The following is a 24,263-nucleotide window of genomic DNA, read 5'->3' as shown; positions in this document are numbered from 1 at the left end:
TTTTTTAAACTTAAAGCTAGCTGGCTGGGGCACCTGGGTGGCTTAGTCGTTAAGTGTCTGCCTTCGGCTCAGGTCATGATCCCAGGGTCCTGGGATCGAGCCCCGCATCGGGCTCTCTGCTCAGCGGGAAGCCTGCTTCTCCCTCCCCAACTCCCCCTGCTTGTATTCCCTCTCTCGCTGTGTCTCTCTCTGTCAAATAAATAAATAAAATCTTAAAAAAAAAAAATAAAGCTATTGGCTATATAACACATAAAATCTGATTTAAATAATTTTACCTTTATTAACATCACTGTAGTATTGTGTTAGTGAAAACAGACTATTTTTTAACATTTTACTTTCTTATAACTAATACATATGATAAAACTAGCTCTACAATCGAATATATAAAAGAAAACATAGCCAATAGGAAGATAATTGGGAAAGCAAAATCAGCTTTAAAAATTAGTATGTTTTAAAGAAAAGAGTTTTATAGAATGTTTAGCAACTTAAGTTGTTGAAAATCAAAGTTTTATTCCTAAAGTATGGACAATATAAAGCTAGCACGTCCAAGAACATTCAGATATCAGAAGAAAGTTAAGTACAGTACTGATTTAACAAGAGATTGGTCTTACATGTATTACCCAGCACCATTACTTTCTCTGTTAAAACAATCAAAACTAAACAAATCAAATGCAAGGCTATTTATTTTTTGTTGATTTTCACAGGTGATCCTTTGATGTTGAGTTTGTCCACAAAAACATTTGATCTTCTTCCACGTTCAATGGCTGGACTCTGATGAGGTTTCTCCCTGAGAAATATAAAATGAACATAAATACCGTTTTTTAAATGGCCAGTAGTTTACAAATCAATACAAACATGATAAAAAAAAAACACTGTACTTTATGGAGAGTTTTATCTAAAACTTCCATAATAGCTTTGAAAAATATATGGGACATTATTTCATTAACATTTAAGAAAGCAACAGCTGCTTTCCTGAGATAGATTTAACTGTTTAACCATGTCATCCAACATGGCAGCCACTAGACACATCATTAACACTTAAATTAATTAAATTAAAGTTTAAAGCTCAGTTCCTCAGTTGCATCAGCCACATTTTAAGTGTGGTTCAATAGCCACATGTGGCTAGTGGCTGCCATACTGGGCAGTATAGATACGTAACTTTTTCTTTATTACAGAAAATCATTCCAGAAAGTTCTAAAGGACAGTGCTGGTTTATAGAAAATGCCACTGATAGGGCCACAGATTTACAGATCATCTATAAAGAGCATGCTTTCTCTAACAGGGACCTGGATTTCATAGTCAAACTTAGCACTGTAAGGTTTTTTATCAATAAACTTTTCAAAGTTAGATAAATATTGTCTAAAAGTAATACAGAAGCTAATTTTCTACAGAAATTAGGGTTCTAAATTCCTAAATAAGTATTTTAAAATAAAAGATGCTAGCTCATGAAATTCTGCACAAGTCTTCTGATTTACTTGACACCCACTTGTCCACCGCTGGTTCTGTGAAGCCTTCCACCTTCTGCAGCAATCCTCCACTCTCTTATGGCCTAGAACAGATTTCTGTTTTAAGGCCTGGTGAGGCCTCTCTCTCTCAAACTTAATAGGAACTAGGTATTGTTTTCCATTTTTACCCCAGAGAACCAAATTAAATTCCAACTCTAGAATATACATTCAATGTACAAAAATCTCTATAATCTTTAAGATGTGGTTTCAGCACAGCTATTCCAAAGGTAATCTCAAAGGAGGCTAAAGTTTTAGAAAAATTCTTCCAAAATAGCTAGTATCTAATGCCTAATATAGGTGCAGAAAATGTTATATACTATACAAGTATCTAAAAATGCATTTACCATTGACTTATGAGGAGAGTTTTGTTAAGCCTTTCAAATAGAGCCCCTCTCTCCTTATCATATCTCTAGATACCAATATCTTTACCTGGCATGAAATGTATGACTCCTACTATATCCAGATTAAAATCCGCTTTACAAGAATAACTACATTATGGTATTTCACTTTTCCTTAGAAGGATTTTAGCCCCTATCTTTTGAAGCATAATTTGCTAGTGAGTTACTAATCATACAATCTTAAAATATTATTTGTTTTTAGATACAAATTTAAATTTGTGTGGAATGCTCAGATACAATGTAAAATCATTACATCCTTCACAAAAGATACTGTTGATACAAACAATGGATGTTAATAAAAACTTCCTGATACAGAAGTAAAATTATGTAATTTTTCTCCTAATTCTTCTTAAAAAACACAATTTATTTTAGAAATAACTTTACCTTCTTTTAAGTTCTCGGCAGCCTGAATTCTCATGACCAACACTTTGCATCCTAGGGTTTTCTACATTGCGCCAAGGCCCCACTGGTTTGTACTTCAAAATCTCATTTTGCCACTCATTGTCAAAAGCATGAGCATCACCTACATGAAATATCAAAATAAAGGGGCAAGTATTAAGATATCAACTGTCAGTAACTGCCTTGGCTCCCACATACTTGATTTTGGCCCTGTGCTTCAGACACAGGCAGGGAACTGCTCCAAATATAAAGGTCTTTGATTCAGAGTAATATTTCCTTTTTTGTCTGTTCCTCTTTTATTCCTATTGATAATTTGATTATTGATGATCTGGTTTTTCATGCACCTGCTTGGATATCATATTATTCTATCCAATGAACCCTTTGACCCAATTACACTTACAGTCTTTCTTCCTGGGTCATCTTCCTGGTGATCATGCTTTTCCTCGGTACTTGGGCACTTCTACTGTAACTAACACGTCCTATTAACCTCACCGTTTTCCTACATAATAACTTGGTCTACCTTGCAAGCTTCTGTTGTCAATTTCCTAAAACAGGTTACTCAACTGTCAATTTGTTATGAAGTAGGCAATCTAATTTCAATAACAACAATAGGTAAATGGTAATACTTGTTCTATCAGATGGCCTTTATAATAATAATGTGTTTCCTCACTGAATTTTTCTTTAACATGTTAATTATTGTGAAGTACTCTGTATATATTTAACTATGACAAAACTACAAAGATTAAAATTAAAGAAAGGTTAAGATGTTGTAGCTTCCATCTCATTGCATAAAAATAATTTTCTCCAAGCCAACCCTAAGAGAATTTCTTTTTCTGAAATGATATGATAATTTAAACCATTTCCATTTAAATAATTTAAATTTAAAGTGACACATTTTTATTCAAAATACTTTTTGAAAGTAGGAGATGAATATAACCCAAAAACTACAATGAGAAGAGTTAGGCCACTGGAAGGACTTAAATGCATTGAAGAATGAATATAAAACCTAGAAAATGGAGGGGCGTCTGGGTGGCTCAGTCGTTAAGCGTCTGCCTTCGGCTCAGGTCATGATCCCGGGATCCTGGGATCGAGCCCCACATTGGGCTCCCTGCTCAGCAGGAAGCCTGCTTCTCCCTCTCCCTCACAATCTCCCTCTCTCGTATGTCTCTATCTGTCAAATAAATAAATAAATAAATCTTAAAAAAAAAAACAAACCCTAGAAAATGGAAAGACATACTTGATACAATACAATACAAGAAATTAAAATCTTATCTATACAAAAACTTAAGTGCCCAACAATACAGAATGATTTAAATAAATTACGGCCCATTCATGAGAACTTTTAGGTAACCATTTAGAATGTTTTTGAAAAACAACATCATAGGTGACTGTTTTCACAGTTATAATGGTGAATTAAAATAGGCACAATATAAACTAGATAGTAAAATACTAACTTTGAGAAAAAGTATATGTGTTAATATATACATAAAACTATTAGGAAGAAATACATTAAAACATTAATAGTTATTTTGGGGTGGGATTATGGATAATTTTAGTTTTCTTTATTCTTTTTTATACTTTTCAAATATATCTTAGAAATATTTAAAAACTCATTTTGCCTACTGGCAGTCTTACTAAATGACAATTCCAAAAGATTCCATTTTCCATGTATAAAACAAAAAATAAGTAACATTACCAAAAATCACTATAAAAAAACAAATCTACTATGAAACAATGAAACCACAATTTTATTACTTTGATAAGGTAGTCCCTACATATTATTCATAAACTACCTTGAAATGACATCTTATGGAATGTTTCTACAAAAAACATTCATCAAGTTCTACCAGTATTTTAAGAGGAAGAATGCTATTTTCTGTGACAACTTACTTTCGTTCATATTGATGAACTCTTGATTGACCTCTTCATCTCCAGTTTTGTTGTTCTTTGACTTTTTAATGACATGAGCTCGGTCATGAAGATGATGACCAACAGCCATTTTTTCTAGTCCACTATCAGAATCTCTCATCGCTTTCCTAGTTTCCTTTATCTGTAAAAATGAAGAAAATAAAAATTAGTTATTATTTAAATATATAGAGAATGGATATAATTCTCAACTCCTCAGGACCTGTTTACTTATAGAGGTAAGACCATAAATTTACAGCTCTAAAAAACTGGGTACTCAGTTCCACTACCAACTTGCAGTAAAACTGTGGTAATAGTTCTCTGATATTTTAAAAACTGCTTAAAATTAAAATGTCTAGGGCAAATAGAACCAATACAATTTAAACTTTTTCTAAATTGTAATCAAGTGGCATAACAAATAATAACCTAATTATATAAAACTTAGTGCCTTCAACACGGTCCTTAATAGTGTAATAGTTGGGAGTACATCCCTCTAAGTAAGGGCAACTGATTATTTAGCAGTCATGTTGATGGCCTTGAATCTCATGGCTCCTACATATCAACTCTATGGGTTATGAGAATATTCATGATAGCCAAAGACTATTAATATTAGCATGGTTTGCTGTGGGATGTCAACAATTAAATTGTTTACATTTAAGATGTATGTTACTTACAGCAAGTTAAGATGAAAATGTGTGCACTATGGCAAGAGCATCATGAAAAGGTATGTCTTTATATGTAAAAACTAAAAAATGGACTATTCACATGCATTAAACAGGCAAACCTAATTTTTTTTTTTTACTATAAGTACTAATGAGGAAGTGTAGAAATAGGAACTCTCATACTAGACTCCATGGGAGCTAACTGTTTCAATCACTGTGTAATAGTAACTTAGTAATTTTTAGGTAAAGATGAAGACATCCACCTCCTACAAACCAACAATACCATTCCTAAACCATTTGCACAAGGAGACATGTATAAAGATAAATGAAAAATTAGAAATACCTAAAAATCAATCAACAGAAAAACAGATTAAAAACTGTGGTGTATCCATATTTTGGTTAATATATAGAAGTCAAATAAACAGAGCTATATGTATAAACTTGAATAAATCTCAGAAACATTACTGAGCACAGTCAAGCTGCAGAAGACACATGCAGCATGAAATCATTTATATAAAGTTTAGAAACCCATAAAATAATTCATTATATTGCTTATGAAGCATACATAAGTAATAAAATTATAAAAACATACATAAGAATGGTAAGTTCCAGATACAGGAAAATGGTTCTTTTGTGGGGAGGGAGTAAAAGGGAAAAAAGGAACCAGGGAGGGAAGAGTGCACTGAAAGCTTTAACTGCATCTAATATTTTTGCTTAAAAACAAAAAAAAATAAGGGACAACCTAAAGCAAATAGAGAAAAATGTTATGAGTTGACTAAACTGGGTGGAAGGAATGTGGGTATTTATTACATTATTTTCTATATCTTTTCTGTACACTTGAAGTATTTCATGAGTTAAAAAATTCATTTACTTCAGATACAAATTAAAAATAGATATTTATTTCATGAGACAAAGACTTCTTTTAATGTCTACTTACCTGGTCAACATGTAAAGGTAATAATAAACATCAATAGATATTTACATGAAAAAAAGCATCTGAGGTGGAGGGGGAGAAAAAAATGCCTTAAACTAAGTAAATACAGTTAGCATTATTGTGTTTCACAGTGATATGTGTCTTCTTCCCTTATCTCTACCCGCAGAGTACCAGATCAAGCTTAAATAATTAAAATCCGATATAGGTGATTGATAGATTTCACATTCCACAACTTTATAAAGCTCCAAAAATGCTCAGAAAATACTTACTCCTCCTGGAGCCCTACGGGTTTGAGTTGAGGCCTGGAAAACCTTTGGTGGTTCATCTCCTACTTTGGAATAAGTCATAACTGAGGAAGAACTAAATGAATGTCCATTTGGATCCACTGAAAGGTGACCCTAGAGATAAATATAAATTGTCAATCCAGAGAGTTTAGTCAAATATGAAGAACTGACTTTAGAGGATTCAAATAAGTAACAATACTAGCTAAGGTTCTACTAAGGATACCATACTATCAATATGGTATATCCAAATGGCACCCCCAGGAAGGTCCTCACCTCCTCTTCCATTTTAGGTACCAATTCTCACTCTTCTTGTGAGGAATAATAGGAAGTGACTCACTCAGAGATCCTTAAGTCTTTGTGATCAAAGACTTGCAGCTTAGATTTAAATATAGATGCTGTGCCCTGAAGCCTATGATGCTTTTATAGTCAGTGGTTGACCCTTGTGTGCAATTTTGCCAATGCTGAGCCAATTAGCCATATACCAAGAAGTTTTATACCTCCTGTGGGTACCAGATTGCTAGATTATGAAAATCATTAATAATGCCCTAGATTTGGACATTCTGAAACAATCCTTAGATTCTAAACTGGATGACTAAAATGAGTCTTCTTCATATTGAATCAAGTTAATTTTATAATGTTAATATTTTGAGTAGAAAAGTAAGAGTATTAGCACTAGTTTATAACTATTTGGACTTTATGGATCTAATCCAATGCCTAAACATCATTCCTGAAATTTCTGTTTTCAGCTTTTTTTAAGAAAACACTAAAACTTAATTTCCTAGATGCTACAAATCCTTTTAAGTAGACAAGCTAAAAATAATTAAAAAGTCTAAATTCATATAAAATGTGCATTTACAATAGTGACCTTCAGCAGGGTAAATGTTTTTGAGGTGTTTTTTTTAATTTTGAAAGTTAATGCAAACTCATAGGTTGTGAAATCAATTTGGTGGGTTGTGACTAGGATTTTTAAAATATGAACTAAAATAGAAAATATAAACACACACTGTAAATAGTATGATCATTTTCTCACAAAAATTGTTTCAGGTTTATTTATACAGTACACAAGTATTATGTACTGGGTCATACTGTTAAGATATATTTTTCAACCACTGTGGACCACGATTAAAAAAAAGTTGAAAGCCACTATAATATAGGGTACCAATAACTGAAAATAATGTTCTCATCAATTTTTTAGTACTTACAAAGTTTCTTTGTAATTCCTGCATACTGTTTCGCATATTTAACATCATTCGGTCCATTGCCTGAAAAGGGTTGACATCTGTACGCTACAGGATATTAGGAAGTATGTTATTAACTATTAGTACAACACAAAAGAAGCAAATCAACCTTCCCAAAACAGCTGAAATTTTTTTCTTGATTTACGCAGTGGGAGCTTATGCAGCAATCGACCAGGCAAAGATAATTTAAGGACTATACAAAAAAGCGATTTGTTAAAGAAAAAATGGAAGCATATACAAAATCTCAAACAGTCAATATACAAATGATTAGGGAGTTGCAACACTATAAATACATGCATACATACATGTGTGCATATACACACATATATACATGCATGAACATATAAACACATTTATCAACTTTCTCAAAACACAATTTAGTTAATATTTAAATACTGAATGGTGTATTCTGGGCTGGGACAACTCTAGCATAGACTAGTTTTCAAGTTTTTCCTTCTTTCCTCTCAGTAGAATCTCACCATGCAAATCAATAAAACTTGGGTATAAGATACCAACGTCACTTCCACCAGTATGACACAGCTGACAGAAACTGCCTCTGAGATCTTCAGCTCTCCTTTACATAAAAGGATCCAAGTGAGAGAGGTTAATTCACTCTACTGGTAGGCCTGGAATTTGCTGCCTACCACAGAAGCCTCAGTAGAACATTCCCTTGAGGCACAGCATATGCTTCTTTAGAAGAATAGTTAATTCTTCTAGAACTGTGGTTTCTTAGTCACAATTGATTTTGACTCCCAGGGGACATTTGTTCATAATTACATGCATTTTTGTGTGTCATAACTGAGGAGGGTGTATGACTGTCATCTGCTGAGAAAAGGTCAGGGACACTGCTAAAATCCTACAAAGATTGGACAGCCCCCCTAGAACAAGAATTATCTAGTCTAAAATGTCAATGGTGTCAGGGGCTGAGAAGCTCTGCTCTAGAAAAATCTCCTATTGATTTTAAGTTTTACCATTAGAACACTCAGGAGAAATTAAAAAGTGAAGCACACATTTTAGTGTGCCACCTGATACATTGTTTACTATTATAAAACAGAAGGAGCGTTTGATTCAAGGAACTCCTCTACTCAAACAGGAGTCTTTTGAATCCTGTAAGGCACTGTAGTTCAATGCCAGTATTTCAGCCCCTCTAGAGATTCTTTTGCTGTATGCCAAGCTGGGACTCAATAAAGAATTATCAAAGGCCTGTCTATGTCTCTGCCTTCCAATGGGTTGTTATTACTTGTAACAAAGGGAAACAGATGGGAAAACCAAATTCTCCTTTAGAACCTGCATTTAACACCACAGGGAACAACAAAGGCACATTTAGGAGATACTGATATATCTTTGGGCACACAAAGGACTGCAGTAGAATTAATCTGCGTTTCAGAGATTCAACCCAATTCAGGAAACATTCTGAACACTTTGTTTCAACACCAGGTTGAGAAATCAGGGCTATATAAGAGATACAATTCATGAGAGTTGGAAGGGCTAGCCCAAACAAGAAGAGGAGAAGACGGAAGAAAAGATCAGATGTTTGGGTATATTCTGCCCTTTTCTCAATTCACTGTCAAATCAAAATGTATCTGTACTTGCTGTGGGGTGGCCCAGCACCTTGGAGTGACAAAAAGTGTGGGTACAAATTAGAGGTAAGATTCCAGTGGGCTCCTAAGGTCTTTGGGAACTTTGTACACATGCTCTTCTCTCTGTAGGAATGTTTTTATCCTGACTCTCAGCGTAGTTTCTTCTCATCATTCCAGTATCAACTCCTTAAAAGGGCCACCTGCAAAAGTAATCTCTGCTTCACCTCCCATCTGTCATTATATCTTGCCCTGCTTCATCTCCTTCAGAGTACTTTGAAGTACTTTATCTGAAATTATTTTGTTGTTTATTACCTGTCTTCCCACTCTGTAGAAATCACGTTTGTGAAGGCAGGGCTATCTTCTCTGTCTTGTTCACTATTATATTCTCAATACTTTTAAAATAATTCCTGGCACATAAGGAGGGCTCAATAAGTATTTGCTGAACGAATGAACAAATTAGCTCTAGCTCAGCTCAAACCCATATATTCAATTGTTCACCAGATAAATCCACCTGGACATACTATGGATGCCTCAAATGCCCAACACCCCAAACTGAAATGATCCTTTGACCGCCCCTGCTCTCATTCTGTATGAATGCACTGTTCCTTAGCTCAGGGGCATTACCATCTAGCTAATTCCTCATGCCAAAAAATGGGCATAATACTTTCCTTTTCCCTCTTTACTTTCCTTTCAACCCAGTAAATCCCAAAGTTCTACCCATTCACCTCTTTAACTCTCAAATGAGACACCACAGCCATTGCCCAAGTAGAAGCCATTACTAATATTTCCCAGAACACTTTAACAGCCTCCTGGCCTCCCTGCCTCAACGATGGCCCTTCCTAATCTCTCCTTCCCTTGAACGCACAATAATATTTCAAAAATGAGAACCTGCCTCTATTACCATTTTGGTGAAAATTCATCAACTGCTTCCCCTGTTCTTAAGATAATGTCCACAGTCCTTACCAGGACAAAAGAAGTCCCTGGTTACCATCCATCCCATCTTTATCTACTCTCCAACTCATGCTCCAGGGCCAAGTGATCCTAACATCTTTGAGCTCCCTAGCCACCAGGTCTTTGCACATGCTGTTTCTTCTGTGTTGAACACTCTTTTTCTCCTCTCCCTTCTTTTCCTGGCTAATTCCTATTCAACCTTAAGGTTCCAGAAATCTCTGATTAACCTCCACACCACCACCCTAATACATCAAAAGGTCAGGTAACAGGTTTTTTTCTATCTGTGCTTCCATAGCATGTGGAACTTCCTGATCATTTTACTGATAACTCTGTGCTATAACTGCTTTTTTAATTTGTCATTTGTCCCACTGAAAACTCTGGTCAGAAAGGACAAATGTGGCATGTCAAACTTTAAGGAGACAAATGGCTTAAGTCTAACACAATAAAAAGAAACTTTTTCATAAGAGAATAGATGCATCCATAGGAAATGTTCCAAAGTCATGCTATTCTCTGCTACTCCTCAGGCTGCTGCTTTTAAGTGTATTAGAAACTAGCATCACAGAAAAGAAACAGGAGTGGGAAGAAAGCTAGTTGTAGAATAGCCATACTTAGATGTGGGAACGGAAAAGCAGCATGAACAAACTAACTTTAGAGTCCTAGAAAAAGCAGAAAATCTGAGCTTCTCCAAATGTGCTCCTCTAGCTACAGTTTGGTGCTTTATCATCTTTACAGTTGGAAAGTCATCATAAGCATGTGGAAGTGTCCAAACTTTCAAACAAACTATGGGGATCCTTTTGTTAATCAAGTGAATATTCATCTATTAAACTGTATTTTTTCTTTTTTGAAGACTGATTTTATATATGCTGATATGACTTAGTTCAGAAAAAAGCATGCCTGAATACTCTAAGATTAATACATAAACAGGTTTCACTACAAATTCTAAAAAGCTATTTTGAAAATAAGTGAAAATGCATGCCAATTCACTTTGCTTGAGTTAATGAAAAACAAATATTTGTCAGAAAATATTGCTAAAATGGTTTGTGTCTCATGATACGAACCATACCACCAAAACTGCCAAAAGGCACAAGAGAATTCATTGCCTAGAAAAAAAAATCCAGTTAATTTTGGTTATCATATTTATTATATAGTAATCCCCCCAAAAGAAAGAAATGTTCCCCAAAAAAGAAACATAGTTCAGAGCTGACAAAGTTTTAAATCATTTAATAAAAAAATCCTCAACATATATTTTAAAAACTATCCACTTATTATTCATCATAGAACCTGACAGGAGCCTGGTAGACAAATGGGGAGACCATATACCACTTTTAAATATGACTACTGTAGTATTTACCAAAGGTAGTTGAAAGAAAAAGTCTTTGCTATAGATTAATACAAACATTTCTCAAAGGAAATGCAAATTCACACCAAAATTAATTAAAACATAAGGTACAATGATTAAGATCTCATCTTTCCTTTGCTCAACTATTCCATATTTTTAAAAGATGAGTTAAACTTATTTATAACCGATTAAAAATAAGCAATTATCTACATTAATAACATTTCAAAAGTAGAGATACTGGGCAAAAAAATTAATGAATACCTCCTAAGAACTAATACATGGAATAAGAAAAAAAAAAAAACTTCAGAAAGGATCACACACAGATTTAAAAATACGTAGGGTCTTTTTTCTTTTTTTCAAGATTTTATTTATTTATTTGACAGAGACACAGCAAGAGAGGGAACACAAGCAGGGGGAGTGGGAGAGGGAGAAGCAGGCTTCCCGCGGAGCTGGGAGCCTGATGTAGGGCTCGATCCCATGACCCTGGGATCATGACCTGAGCTGAAGGCAGACGCTTAATGACTGAGCCACCCAGGCGCCCCTGTAGGGTCTTTGATAGGCAAAAGAATGTTACAGAATTATCTAATAGTTCACAAATTGTATTCCTCAATAGGTACAGATAAGTAAAAATAAAATTTTAGACAGACATATATACAAATTAAAAACTTTCATTACTTGGAAGTTTCAAATATTGAAAATAAAATTTAAATTTTTGGGTAAATGGTATATATAAAATTTTACCATCATTCAGTGATAATTTTCTCCTTGTGTAAATTTTGTTGAAAAATAGAGAAAACTGTGTATTTATATTAAATTTTATAATAAATTATATCAGATGATATATATTTATACTACATATTTAGAACAGTAATCTCCAAAGTGTATTGGACGCATCAATACAATTTCTCTATTTCCTTTCACTGAAAATAAAAACACTGTAGATTGACTCTGGTGCCATCACTCAATCTAAATAATAGAAGGTCGCATGTCATACCTTGAGTTATAAACTGCTTAATATATTTACAGATTAAATTATCTAGTTTTAGGGGCATCTGTGTGGCTCAGTTGGTTGGGCAGCAGAGTCTTGATTTCGGTTGGGGTCATGGTCTCAGGGTTGTGGTATCAAGCCCCAAGTCTGGCTCAGCACTCAGTGCGTAGTCTGCTTGTCCCTCTCCCTCTGCTCCTCCCTCTGCTCCTCCCCCCTCTCATGTTCTAACTCTAAAATGAATAGGTAAAATCTAAAAAATTTAAAAATTAAAAAAAAAATTATCTAGTTTTAAACAAAACTAATCCTCCCAAAATGGACAAGTGGCTTAAAAATATCCCCATAAAGAAATCGTGAACTGAAGAAAATGCTAATAATATAAACAAGAAAAGAGCATAGCTGATGTTTCCCCTACTTTTGTAGGAGTCTTTGTTTTCCTTCATAAAATGGCTGACAAAGATGACAAATGTCAGAGGGCCTGGGTGGCTCAGTTGGTTAAGCATCTGACTATTGATTTCAGCTTAGGTCACAATCTCAGGGTCATGAGATCCAGCCCAGCATCAGGCTATGCGCTGGGCACGGAGCCTGCTTAAGATTCTCTCTCTCTCCCTCCCCCCGCCCCAAAAAAGACAAATGTCAAGTAATGGGCCAAAAATAAAGAAAAAATTATCAAGATGTCTATCTGAAATACAGATTTTCATCCACTATGCTTAAAGTCAACAGCATAATGGCTCACTGCTTAATCAAAACACTCATTTAAAAACTTGTAGCTTAGGGCACCTAGGTGGTTCAGTCGGTTAAGCTTCGGACTCTTTCATTTCAGCCTCTTCATTTCCACTCAGGTCATGATCTCAGGGTCCTGGGATCCAGTACCGTGCTCAGCACCAGGCTCCACGCTGAGTCTGCTTAGGATTCTCTCTCTCCCTTTCCCTCTGCCCCTCCCCACACTCACGCACACACTCTCTCAAATAAGAAAAATCTTTAAAAATTTTTAAGAAAACTTTACAGCTTCACTAGAGGGAGAAAGAAGCTTTCTATGAATTTTTATTAGTTTAAATGGACTAGAACAGCTAGCATGCAAAAAAGCCTATTGTTCTCTTGGCTGTGCTGTTTTCAAATAGCAGCAGTCTTTCCATCTTCTGCAGTCAATTTCTAACTTCTGTTCCTACTTTCACATCTAGTTATAAAACACTGACTTAGAAAAGTTCAAGTTGGCATAGAGGTCTTTTGTTGCTATTGTTTGTTTGTGTTTTAATTTATTAAAAAATTTAATTATTAATTTATTTTAAAAGTTTTATTTATTTATTTTTGCTATTACATTTAGTCTTTCACATTTAGACATACACATATCCCATATCACACCCTATGGGATAAAAGAAAAGCCATTTCTCACCAGTATAAATTATAAAATGAGTTTTGGCTAAAAGAGAGGCTGAATGTTCCTTGGAAAATCTGCTGTAACTCTGCTGTAAATCTATATTTTAAAAATTACTACTGCCCTAGGACAATATTCAGTACTCTTGGCTGGCAAAGGGTTTTCATACAGCTTGAACAAGAAAAAAGTGCATTGGTGTTAGCATTCTAAGATAGTTGATACAGTATAATGTCTTTTTTTTTTTTAAGATTTTATTTATTTGACAGATAGAGACATACGAGAGAGGGAGATTGTGAGGGAGAGGGAGAAGCAGGCTTCCTGCTGAGCAGGGAGCCTGATGTGGGGCTCGATCCCAGGACCCCGGGATCATGACCTGAGCCGAAGGCAGACGCTTAACGACTGAGCCACCCAGGCGCCTCTAATGTCTCTTTTTCCATTGGGAATAAAATTGTCACTTCTTCCTTCTTCCACAAAAGCTACAAGTAGCTCATTTACGCACATAAATACAAAGTACTATGTAGAGCCTTACTTCTGCCCTGCTATGGTTATAGCAGGCAGACAAAATATTTCAATGCTCATGTGAAAGATAACATTTCAGAATGTCTTTATAAGTGATATTTCTGCCCTCCTTGATAATTTTTCCTTAGATCTTGATTTTAGACTTTGGAAATTGATAGCCCTAAATGTAAAAAAAAAAAATATATATATATATATATAAATACCACTATTCACTAATTGAAAGAAAACAATTGGAATATGCGTAATACATATTGGAATACTAAGAAAAAGAATGTGAAAATTTCATTTATATGGTAAATCTAATTTTATCCACCAAACTTCTTAGGAGTATTTGAAATATTCAGCCTCTCTTTTAGCCAAAACTTATTTTTTTCCTGTATATTTATAATTTATACTGGCGAGATATGGCTCACCTTTTCTTCCCTAGGTTGCGATACATATGACATATTTATGTCTAAGTATGAAAGACTTAGGTAATAGCAAAAATTAATTAACTAATTAAGAGAAAACAAAACCAGAAACTCCTGTAGATTTTTATTCTAGAACTGCCATTCCTGAGGCTGAAAAAGCAATAGAAATAAAATGAAAAGAGAAGAAAGTAATTAAGATAATATTAGCATCCTGGATTTTAGTTGAATATGTTTATAACCTTCTAGTTTTGCTCTCAGATAAAACTTACGAAAATATTCTGTAGTTATGCAAGGATTTAAATACAGTTAAAAGTTAATCTAAGTTTTGAAGGTCCAAGGTAGCCATGTAGAAGAAAGTTATAGACACTTATGAAAAATAATGCTTTAAGTTTGGCTTATAATATATAACTGTATGGTCCTAAAGTTTTGGTAGTGCAGTGGAATTTCATACAGCTAACAATTCATTGTTAAAGGATTCAGCTTTCCAACAAGTCCACCTTTTTATATAATAGTTATTTCTATAACATAAGCATTATTCATATCCTAACATCATAGATATATTCTTGTGTAATAATTTTCTTCAAATTCTATAGGACCTTCTCACTAACTTAAAATAAAGAACTTACAGTCAAGGAATTTTCGCCATCATCATGTCTCATATGATTATGAGCTCTTCCTCTACCATCAGAGATGCTGAGCAAGTCTCTTCCAAAAGGTTCAGAAAAACTTCTCATCATCTGTCGCATACTTTCTCGGTGTGCAATAAAAGAATCACTGTTGAAAATACATATAATCATCCAAGAGTAAGAGTTGGAATTTAAATAATAAGTAGGCAGCTAAATTCTACAAAGAATTATTTTGGGTTGATATGCTTGTTAAAGAGACAAAAGAAGAGTTTAGGTGAATGGAATTATCTCACGAAGACCCATTATTCATGAATACAAAAACTGTTTCATTTGCTATCTACTATAATTAATCTATGTATAATAAAAATACACCTTTATTTATCCCTTACTGTATAAAAATGACAAATACAAAGTAACACATCTCAGGTAGCTTAAGCCAGCAGTAAGGGAAATGGCAAAAAAAAAAAAGGACTGAAAAATACTGCTACCAGGTAGAGGTCATTTTAGGCAGCCAAAAATATAAATTCTAGTAAGAACCAATAAAGAATGCTAGCTTATTTATTTTTTAACTCTTATTTATGGAATATGAGCATTGTATTTGTTATTTGTTTCATTTCTTCTTGTGTAAAATAACGAGGAGTGGGATTGTATGATTAACTTTATAAAAAATGTGAACTAAGAGTTCTAGTTGTGCTACATTCTTTTTTTTTTAAGATTTTATTTATTTATTTGAGAGAGAGAGAATGAGAGACAGAGAGCATGAGAGGGAGGAGGGTCAGAGGGAGAAGCAGACGCCCCGCCGAGCAGGGAGCCCGAAGCGGGACTCGATCCCGGGACTCGATCCCGGGACTCCAGGATCATGACCTGAGCTGAAGGCAGTCGCTTAACCAACTGAGCCACCCAGGTGCCCTAGTTGTGCTACATTCTTACTGGTAGTTGGTATTGTCAGTCTTTTTAATTTTAGCCATTTGAGTGGTGGTGTAATAGTATCTCATATTTTGTATGTCATTCATAGATCTTCTTTGATAAAATATGTGTTCAAACTTTTTCCCTATTTTATTTTATTTATTTATTTATTTTTTATTTATTTGACAGAGACAGAGACAGCGAGAGCAGGAACACAAGCAGGGGGAGTGGGAGAGGGAGAAGCAGGCTTCCCGCTGAGCCGGGAGCCTGATGTGGGACTCGATCCCAGGACCCTGGGATCATGACCTGAGCCGAAGGCAGTCGCTTAACCAACTGAGCCACCCAGGCGCCCACTTTTTCCCTATTTTAAAAAACCGGGTTGTTTGTCTTATTGTTATGGACTTATAAGAGTTCTTTATATATTGTAGACATAAGACTTTTATCAGATATTTGTCTTGCAAGTATTCTTTTCCTAGTCTTGGTCTTGCCTTTTCATTTTCTTAACATCAACTTATTCAGCCACATAGCTATGGATCTTCAGTTTTCACCAGACTATGACCTTTGTGTAGTAGTTTTATTTCTGAGTTTTCTCTGTCTTTCATCTTTGTTTAATTTCAATTCTTATAACATTTTACATATTTCTATAAGCTGCTTTCAATTGTTTTTAGGAGATTAGGGGAAGTACAATTTTTAAAATGAAGGGACAAGTTGGAATAGGAAGTCAGAATTAGACAATCTGAGGGAAGTATGGTTAAAAAAAAGTAAATTGTGTTATTTTAATGTACCTTCTGAATTTACCCTGTGAAAGTTAAAAGGCTTCCATTTTTATTTTTTATCTTCTAATATGAGAAATTTATTTGCGGTTTCCTCACAAAATGTTTGATATTATTAAATTTAATTTCAGTTAGGAATATTATAAACATGATTATCTAGTCTCTGGTAAACTAATGAACTCACTAATTTATATGTGTGGTAGCCAGCTTCTAAGATGGCCCCCAATGATCCCCTTCCCTTAAGTATGGGCTGGATTTACTGACTTGTCTCTAATAGACTGTGGCTTCTGCTTGGGCATTGTCTTAGCAAGATGACTCACTCTGGGGCAAGCAGCTGCTATGCTATTAGGCAGCCTGGTGAGGCCTACATAAGTCAGTTTAGAAGCAGATTTTTGAGACCAGTCAACAACCACGTGAAAGAACTTGGAAGTAAATTCTCTATCAGTCAAGCCTTGAGATGACTGCAGCCTTGACTCACAACTTGATGCAGCCTCCTAAGAAGCCCTGAGTCATAACTACCTAGGTAAGCTGCTCCTGGATTTCTAACCAATAGAAATTACATAATAAATGTTTGTTGTTTTAAGCTACTAAATTATAGCAGCAATAGATTACTAATACATATTACATCCCAAGGAACAATGCATAACACATCTAAAACTGTTCCCATTCTAAGTCTTCAATTTTACTGGTTTTTATCTAAAGACTGGGAGGGAAATGAATGCAAATCTTTAAATATCAGTAGTTTATCTGTAGGTCTGTTTCAGCATTGTGAGAAAAATTTTTTTAGATTTTCACCAAATTTTGAGACTGTTTGGGATGGTACAAATTAAAACATAAGCTTCTATAAACCTCAGGAGGATGGGGTTTCTCAGACAGGTAGTCTTACTTTAGAGCAGTTGAAACTAAGGCACAAGAAGCCCATGAAACTGTTGATTAGAAGATGTAAGTCTCATGTATTAAAACACTTGAGCCAGAGAAAACCAAATGGTTTAAATGAGTACCCCTTCTCCAATCAAAAGTCACTAAGGAAGAGGTTCAGAACTGCAGGTACTGATTGCAATGCAGCTGCTTCTCTATGTAGCATGTATCCAGGTGAGTAGAGACTTTAAGAATGGTAAGCAACTCTCCCGAAAAATGATGGAGAGACCATCTGATATATAGAATGGTTCAAATTCAATAAACATTTATCATGTATACTGTGTGTCAAGCACAGAAGGTGATTACTGGTCTAGAGGAACTTATAGTCTGACAGAGAAATGAGACATATGTTTTAAAATTGAGATTATAAAACTTGGATATTAATTTAGCTAATGTAAGAAATTGCCATAAATTTAGTGATTTAAAACAACAAATTTACACTTTTACAGTTCAGGGGGTCAGAAGCCCAGAATGGATAACACTGGGCTACAATCAAGGCGTTGGCAGGGCTGGTTCATTCTGGAGGCTGTGGGGGAAATCTGTTTCTTCCCTGCCTTTTTTCAAGCTTCTAGAGACTGCCCATATTCCTTGGCTTGTGACCCCCCCCTTTTTTTTTCTATTTTCAAAGCCAGCAGCATAGCATCTTCAAATCTCTAACTCTTCCACATTTAAAGGACCCTTGTGATTAAATTGAGTCTCCCTGTGTACTCCAGGTTAATCTCTTATTTTAAGGTGATTAATAATCTTAATTTCATCTGTAACCTTAATTCCTCCTTGTCATGTAAATTAACATATTCACAAATTCTGGGGATTAGGGGATTAGGACATGGACATCTTTGGGAGAAGGGGAATTATTCCACCTACTACAGATATATTCCTAAAATCACATTATTTAAAGCAATTTCCAACTGTTCCTCTCAGTCTGCATAAAAGTCTTAGAAGATTGAAATGCTATAAAATACAGCCTGTGATTAACCTGGCACTAGAACACTGAATGGGATTTCTATGACTGATGATTAAAACAGTAAAAAGAACATAAACCTATTTTACAAGCCAAAAGAGATCTTGAAAGCATCAGCTCCTGAAGTATCCACCTCAATGGCAGCATTCCCTCTGCACTAAATGGCCTGATTTGTAACCATTCTTTCTTCTTATAATTCAAGGTGACTTTTGAGATCCTTTCTTAGAATGCTAAATGATTACAAAGTTAAAAAAAAAAGTAAATAAGAACTTACGAAATCCATTCGAATGAAAACTACTTTCTGTTCTTAAGTAGCAAAGTAAGACATCTATTATTCTCCCCATCCCACCAAACCCATTTCCCAACACTCTTTGAGCTACTGTCTCCTTCCCTTTAGCAGTTAAAATCTTCCAGTAGTCATCTATACTTGTATCCTTTATTTCCTTGGAGTGCATTCACTTTATTTTACAAATGCCCCTTTCCTTCCCTTCACTTCTGCATTAAAACTCCAAGGATTCCCTCAACCTTCCAATTACTGAAACCCAAAGTCATTCCTGTTCCTTGAATACTCAGCATCTCTAACTTTGGAGCAATGTACTGTTCGGAGCCTTGTTTGATAAATGCCTCCTTTAAATTCTCCTTTCATTGTTCATTCTCCTTCTGATTTCCTTCTCACCCTTGACAGAGCTTCCTGAGTGTCACAGATAGATAACTGGTGTGTCAAAATGTTGACATGCTCAGCCTTGAAGCAGCCGGTTGGGGCCTGAGCCAGCCAAAGCCCCTGGAGCTGGTTACTTCTGTCTTTCCTTCTTGTACCCCAAGGTGCTTTGCAAATATTTTCTAACTGTGAGTGACATTAAAATATTAAAAAGTACTGTCTCCTAAAGACATACAGTCCCCAACTTACGATGGTTTGACTTACGATTTTTGGAATTATGATGGTGTGAGAATGCTACACATTCAATAGAAACTGTACTTGGAATTTTGCACTTTGATCTTTTCCTGGGCTAGCAATATGTGGTACCACACTCTCTGGTGATGCTGAGCCGCAGCAGCAGCTTCAGCTCCCAGTCAGCCACGGGATCATGAAGGCAAACAGCCGATACACTGATAACCTCTGTGCCCATACAACCATTCCGATTTTCATTTTCAGTACAGTAGTCAATAAATTACATGAGATATTCAACACTTTACTGGAAAATAGGCTTCATGTTGGATGATTTTGCCCAACTGTATAGGCTAATGTAAGTGTTCTGAACACGTTAAGATAGGCTAGGCTAGGCTAGGCTAAGCTATCATGTTCAGTGGGTTAGGTGGATTAAATGCCTTTCAAATCACACAATTTTCAATTTACAGTGGGTTTATCAGGATGTAACTCCAGCTTAAATTGAGGGAGATCTGTTCTGTTTTCCCTGGCCTCTATAAGGCTGATTCCTTGTAACTTGAACATGCTTAAAAATCACCAGAGGCACTTATTAAAATTCAGATTCCCGAAACATACACCCAAGGATTTTTGATTCATTATATCTGGGGCATGGCCCAATTAATCTACATTTAAGCAAGTATTTCTATTAACCCTAATGCAGACATTCCAAGAACCTCACATAAATAAACACTAATCCTCTTCAACCATTTTGTCAGGGACCTCTAGTTCAATTTCTGCTTGTTTTGATACAAACGGTCTCCATTTATTTAACAAATATTTAACAAATATTTACTGGATACTTATGTAAAAGGCACTGTGCTAGGAAGTGGGAATGGAGCCCTGATCTCACAATAGAAATTGTAATACTTTCTAAAATACTCAGAGTATAAGTTACAAATAACAATAAAGTAATTTTTGGACATTTGCCTATTACATTGTAGTAAGTCTTTAACATTTCCAACACTGTCCGTTTCCCTAGCCAGCTCTTCCTCTTTATGTCTCTTTTTCTATTAAGGGCACAGCCATTATTCTCCAAGTTATCCAAACTCAAAACTTCAGGAATGGGCTGGATGTTAGTTGGGTTTTAATCTGTCCTGTACTAGCTTCAAGAGAGGGAACAGGTGAACTCTGGTTCCATGGGTAGAATAAAGGAGATGGCAAGTGCTCTAGTTCAATCTCCCTCTATCAAGAAAAGCTGAGGTTGGTTTACTTCTGAATTATCATTACTTCTTATATCTTATTATTTCTTTTCTGGATTCTAACATCTAGTAATTTGAGCAGAGTAAATTTTTAGTAGTCATGTCTAAGTTTCTTTCACACCCGAACTGAAACAATGGCTTATCTGGGCATACAATTCTAAATCATTTCTCCTCACTATTTTGAGGATCTATATTGCTTCATTATCTTCCTTACTTAGTGTTAAGAGAAGAGTGATGACAATCTGCTTCTCATTCTTTCTAAAGAATCTACACTCTCAGGGCCCCTGGGTGGCTCAATCAGTTGAATATCTGCCTTCAGCTCAGGTCATGACTACAGGGTCCTGGGATCGAGCCCTGCATCAGGGCTCCCTGCTCAGCAGGGAGTCTGCCTCTCCCCTTGCTCATGCTCTCTCAAATAAATAAATAAAATCTTAAAAAAAAAAAAAAAGAATCTACACTCTCTGGAAGATCTATGATCTACGATTCTTTTCTTTTTAATGTATCAAAATTACATTATTATGTGTCTAGGTATAGAATTAAAAAAAAAAATCCTGACAACCCTCAAATTTCCCTTTCCAATGTGTGTTCTAAGGATTTCAGTCTTTGGTTAGTTTTAGAAATTGTTCTTAAAATATTTCTTTGCATATTTACTATTCTATCTGTTCCTTCTTTGTAGAATTTGAACCCTCTGTGATTTTGTCCTACATATTGGAAGAAACGCCTTGGCTCAGTTTCCCAGGTTACTATTTTAGTCTTTGACTGTGAAAATTCTACTTAACTCATTTTTTTTTGTCATTTTAAAATCAAAATTTTAATTTCTGGTATCTCTGGTTAGTTTTTTCCAAAATGAATGCACTATCCTCCGACATCTCTAAAGTTTTTCACATTTAATCCATTTCAATCTCCTTTCGATGTGACTTTCTACACTGCAGACACTAGAAAGTTTAAGATTTAGTTTCCTAGACTCTACTGCAGCAAAGTTTCTGGATTTAGGTTCTGCCAGTTATGGACCATTATTTGAGAATTGGAAAGTAGAAGTGTGGCAGAGTCTGTAAGTACTATTACTTCTTTTATTTGGTAAGCATGATCACAGAGGTAGACAGTCGTTCTGTAGCAGTGCTATCGGAAGTCCATCACTACAGCTTATGGGTACTGGGGGCCAGACAAGGGAAATCCATTTTGCCAGTATGGGTCCCCACAGGTACACCATGACTTTAGAGCCAGCAGCAGTAGCAGCAGCTTCCCAATTCAACAATTCCTAGTGCGAGAAGTGGCCACTGCTCCCTCCATGGTCTGGACCTCTGATGTGGCTTTGGGAGTCATTCCTAAAAGTTCAATCTGGAGTCTGTTTCTTAGGCCATCACAAAGATTCTCTAAGCTGTTTAATGCCCTGTAATAAATTCTTTTCTGCCTAAAGCAGTAAATTTTGTTTTCTGCAACTGAGCCGATGTAAGTAGGAAAGTACACATTTACGTTTGTCAGCTTTAATCCCATTCCAGCACTTTTAAGTAGTATTGACTATTCAAACTATTTTGTCATTTTTCTTTTAAGTACTCTTCACTATCTTTTTTTTTTTTTAAGATTTTATTTATTTGACAGAGACAGACACAGCGAGAGAGGGAACACAAGCAGGAAGAGTGGGAAAGGCAGAAGCAGGCTTCCCGCCTAGCAGGGAGCCCGATGAGGGGCTCGATCCCAGGACCCTGGGACCGTGACCTGAGCCGAAGGCAGACGCTTAACGACTGAGCCACCCAGGGGCCCCACTATCTTCTTTTCTACTTTCTTTTCTTTCCCTCAAAAGGAAGGCATAGGTTACCATTATTGAGAGTCAAAGGGGAAATTTTTTAAAATTCAAGTTAAAAATAGTCTTGCTATTGACTTTTGATAATAAAATAGCATACAGAAAATATTGTTTGTCTTTTCTGTTAAATTAAAAGCTTCTTGAAGAAAAGGAACATATCTCTCTTGCTCAGTCCACTACCCAAAATTAGCGTGCAGATGTTTCTTTACTGACTGATGGAACAGTAACTGAAAAAGGATAGGAAAAAAGCCATTAAAAACTTTTCAGCACTTTTAAAAGAATTTAAATGGAATATTATGTCACCTTTAAAACAGCAAGGCAGATGTTTATGTGCTGACATGGAAGGATTAACAAGATATATAGTAAATCTCCATCTGTGTAAAAAATTCATGTATATATGCTTATAAATGTATAGAACATATCCCTAGGAAGCTACGTAGCAAACTGGTCACCGTGGTTGCATTCGGGAGGGTACCTAGATGGTTGAGGGCTAAAGGTGAGAGGGAGTCTTTTTTTGTCTCAATAAGCTCTTTTATTGAAGTACAGAACATACAGAAAAGTGTACAGATCATAATCGTATAACTCACTGAGGTTTTTTCCCATCTTAAGCATTTTTAAATGAACAGTTTAGTGTTAAGTATACTCACATTGTTGTGGAAAGGGAGTCTTTTAACCTCTTCTGTAGATTTTGTTTTGGCCATAAGCATGTATTACATATTCCAAAAACACACTTTTGAAAATGTAAAGTACCTTGATACCTTATAAAATAAGGTATTAATTACCAAATATTGGATGTTACTGAATTTTAAGATTTAAAAAAAATTTTTAAAGTCTTCTAGTGCACATGTAAATATGGAAAATTGATATGGGAAAAGAGTTCTGGAATTCCAAATCATATGCAAATGTTCACTCCAGGCTGTATAAATGTGTTTTTCTTTCTTAAGAGTAATAAAGCTTATCTCAGCAAATCCCACTAAAATTATGTCAATTTATCTTATTCTGTGAAAACCCTAAAGTATATTAGCTTGTCAAAGTTTGTGGTGAGACGCTACTAAATTTTATGTTTTAATAAAGTAATATTTCCCAACTGTTATTAATTAGGCATTAGTTTTAAAAATATGCTAAGGCAGAAACTGTACTCCAAAAACACCGTGTAGTTCTGAGGCCTTATTGCCGTGATTAAACTTGGAACAAAATTCCTGAGAACTGAATGTAGAAATTTGTTATATTGTTTTGAATGATTGCGTCTACCATATATGGTGCAAAGGTGAGTGTTTTTAACTTAAAGACTTTTTTTAAACTACTGTGGTTAGCTAACACTGCTTTGCAGTTCAGAAACACAGTATCTCAGCAGTAAAGTTTTACTAAAAATAAAGAACAAGGTGTCAATAGTTCCATCAATCACAATTTAATCTTCTCAGAAAGCAGTGCCATTGCCCAGGTACACTTGATGATATTAGAAAGTACTAAAAAATAAAAAGATGGGTATTCTCTAAATAAATCTCATAGGGAGGCTGTATATGAGAGTGTTTCTAGACTGCTTTGTTCTATAGATCTGTTTATTCTTGTCCAATATCAATTGTTTTAACAGAAACTGTTAAATAGAAAAATGTAGTTAATAATGACTTAAATATAAATAGGTCACCTGCATACCTGACCGACGTGATAAT

At 35.2% G+C, this 24,263-nt stretch overlaps 1 protein-coding gene across 7 annotated transcripts in view; it reads right to left on the bottom strand.

Annotated features, from left to right (window-relative positions):
* Positions 1-255: 255 nt before the first annotated feature.
* Positions 256-24,263, bottom strand: part of MLF1 (myeloid leukemia factor 1) — a 103,394-nt gene continuing 79,386 nt past the window's right edge. For 3 of the 7 annotated variants that reach the window (XM_081828674.1, XM_031025815.2, XM_031025816.2), the window contains 7 exons: positions 15,111-15,258; positions 10,915-10,956; positions 7,290-7,373; positions 6,073-6,201; positions 4,193-4,352; positions 2,288-2,426; positions 256-787 (listed from right to left, as the gene is read on the bottom strand). In XM_081828674.1, coding sequence (XP_081684800.1) covers positions 682-787; positions 2,288-2,426; positions 4,193-4,352; positions 6,073-6,201; positions 7,290-7,373; positions 10,915-10,956; positions 15,111-15,230 — 780 coding nt within the window. In that variant the 5' untranslated portion in view covers positions 15,231-15,258 and the 3' untranslated portion in view covers positions 256-681. The remainder of the gene's footprint in view (positions 788-2,287; positions 2,427-4,192; positions 4,353-6,072; positions 6,202-7,289; positions 7,374-10,914; positions 10,957-15,110; positions 15,259-24,263) is intronic. The other 4 variants (XM_081828667.1, XM_081828683.1, XM_006731205.3 and 1 more) reach the window with 4 other exon arrangements.

Source organism: Leptonychotes weddellii, chromosome 1, assembly GCF_054177405.1.
Source record: "Leptonychotes weddellii isolate Sample4059 chromosome 1, ASM5417740v2, whole genome shotgun sequence".
In the NCBI taxonomy this organism is placed as follows: domain Eukaryota; kingdom Metazoa; phylum Chordata; class Mammalia; order Carnivora; family Phocidae; genus Leptonychotes; species Leptonychotes weddellii.
Note: the sequence above shows the minus strand (reverse complement) of the source record. Positions and strands in the feature narration are given on the sequence as shown.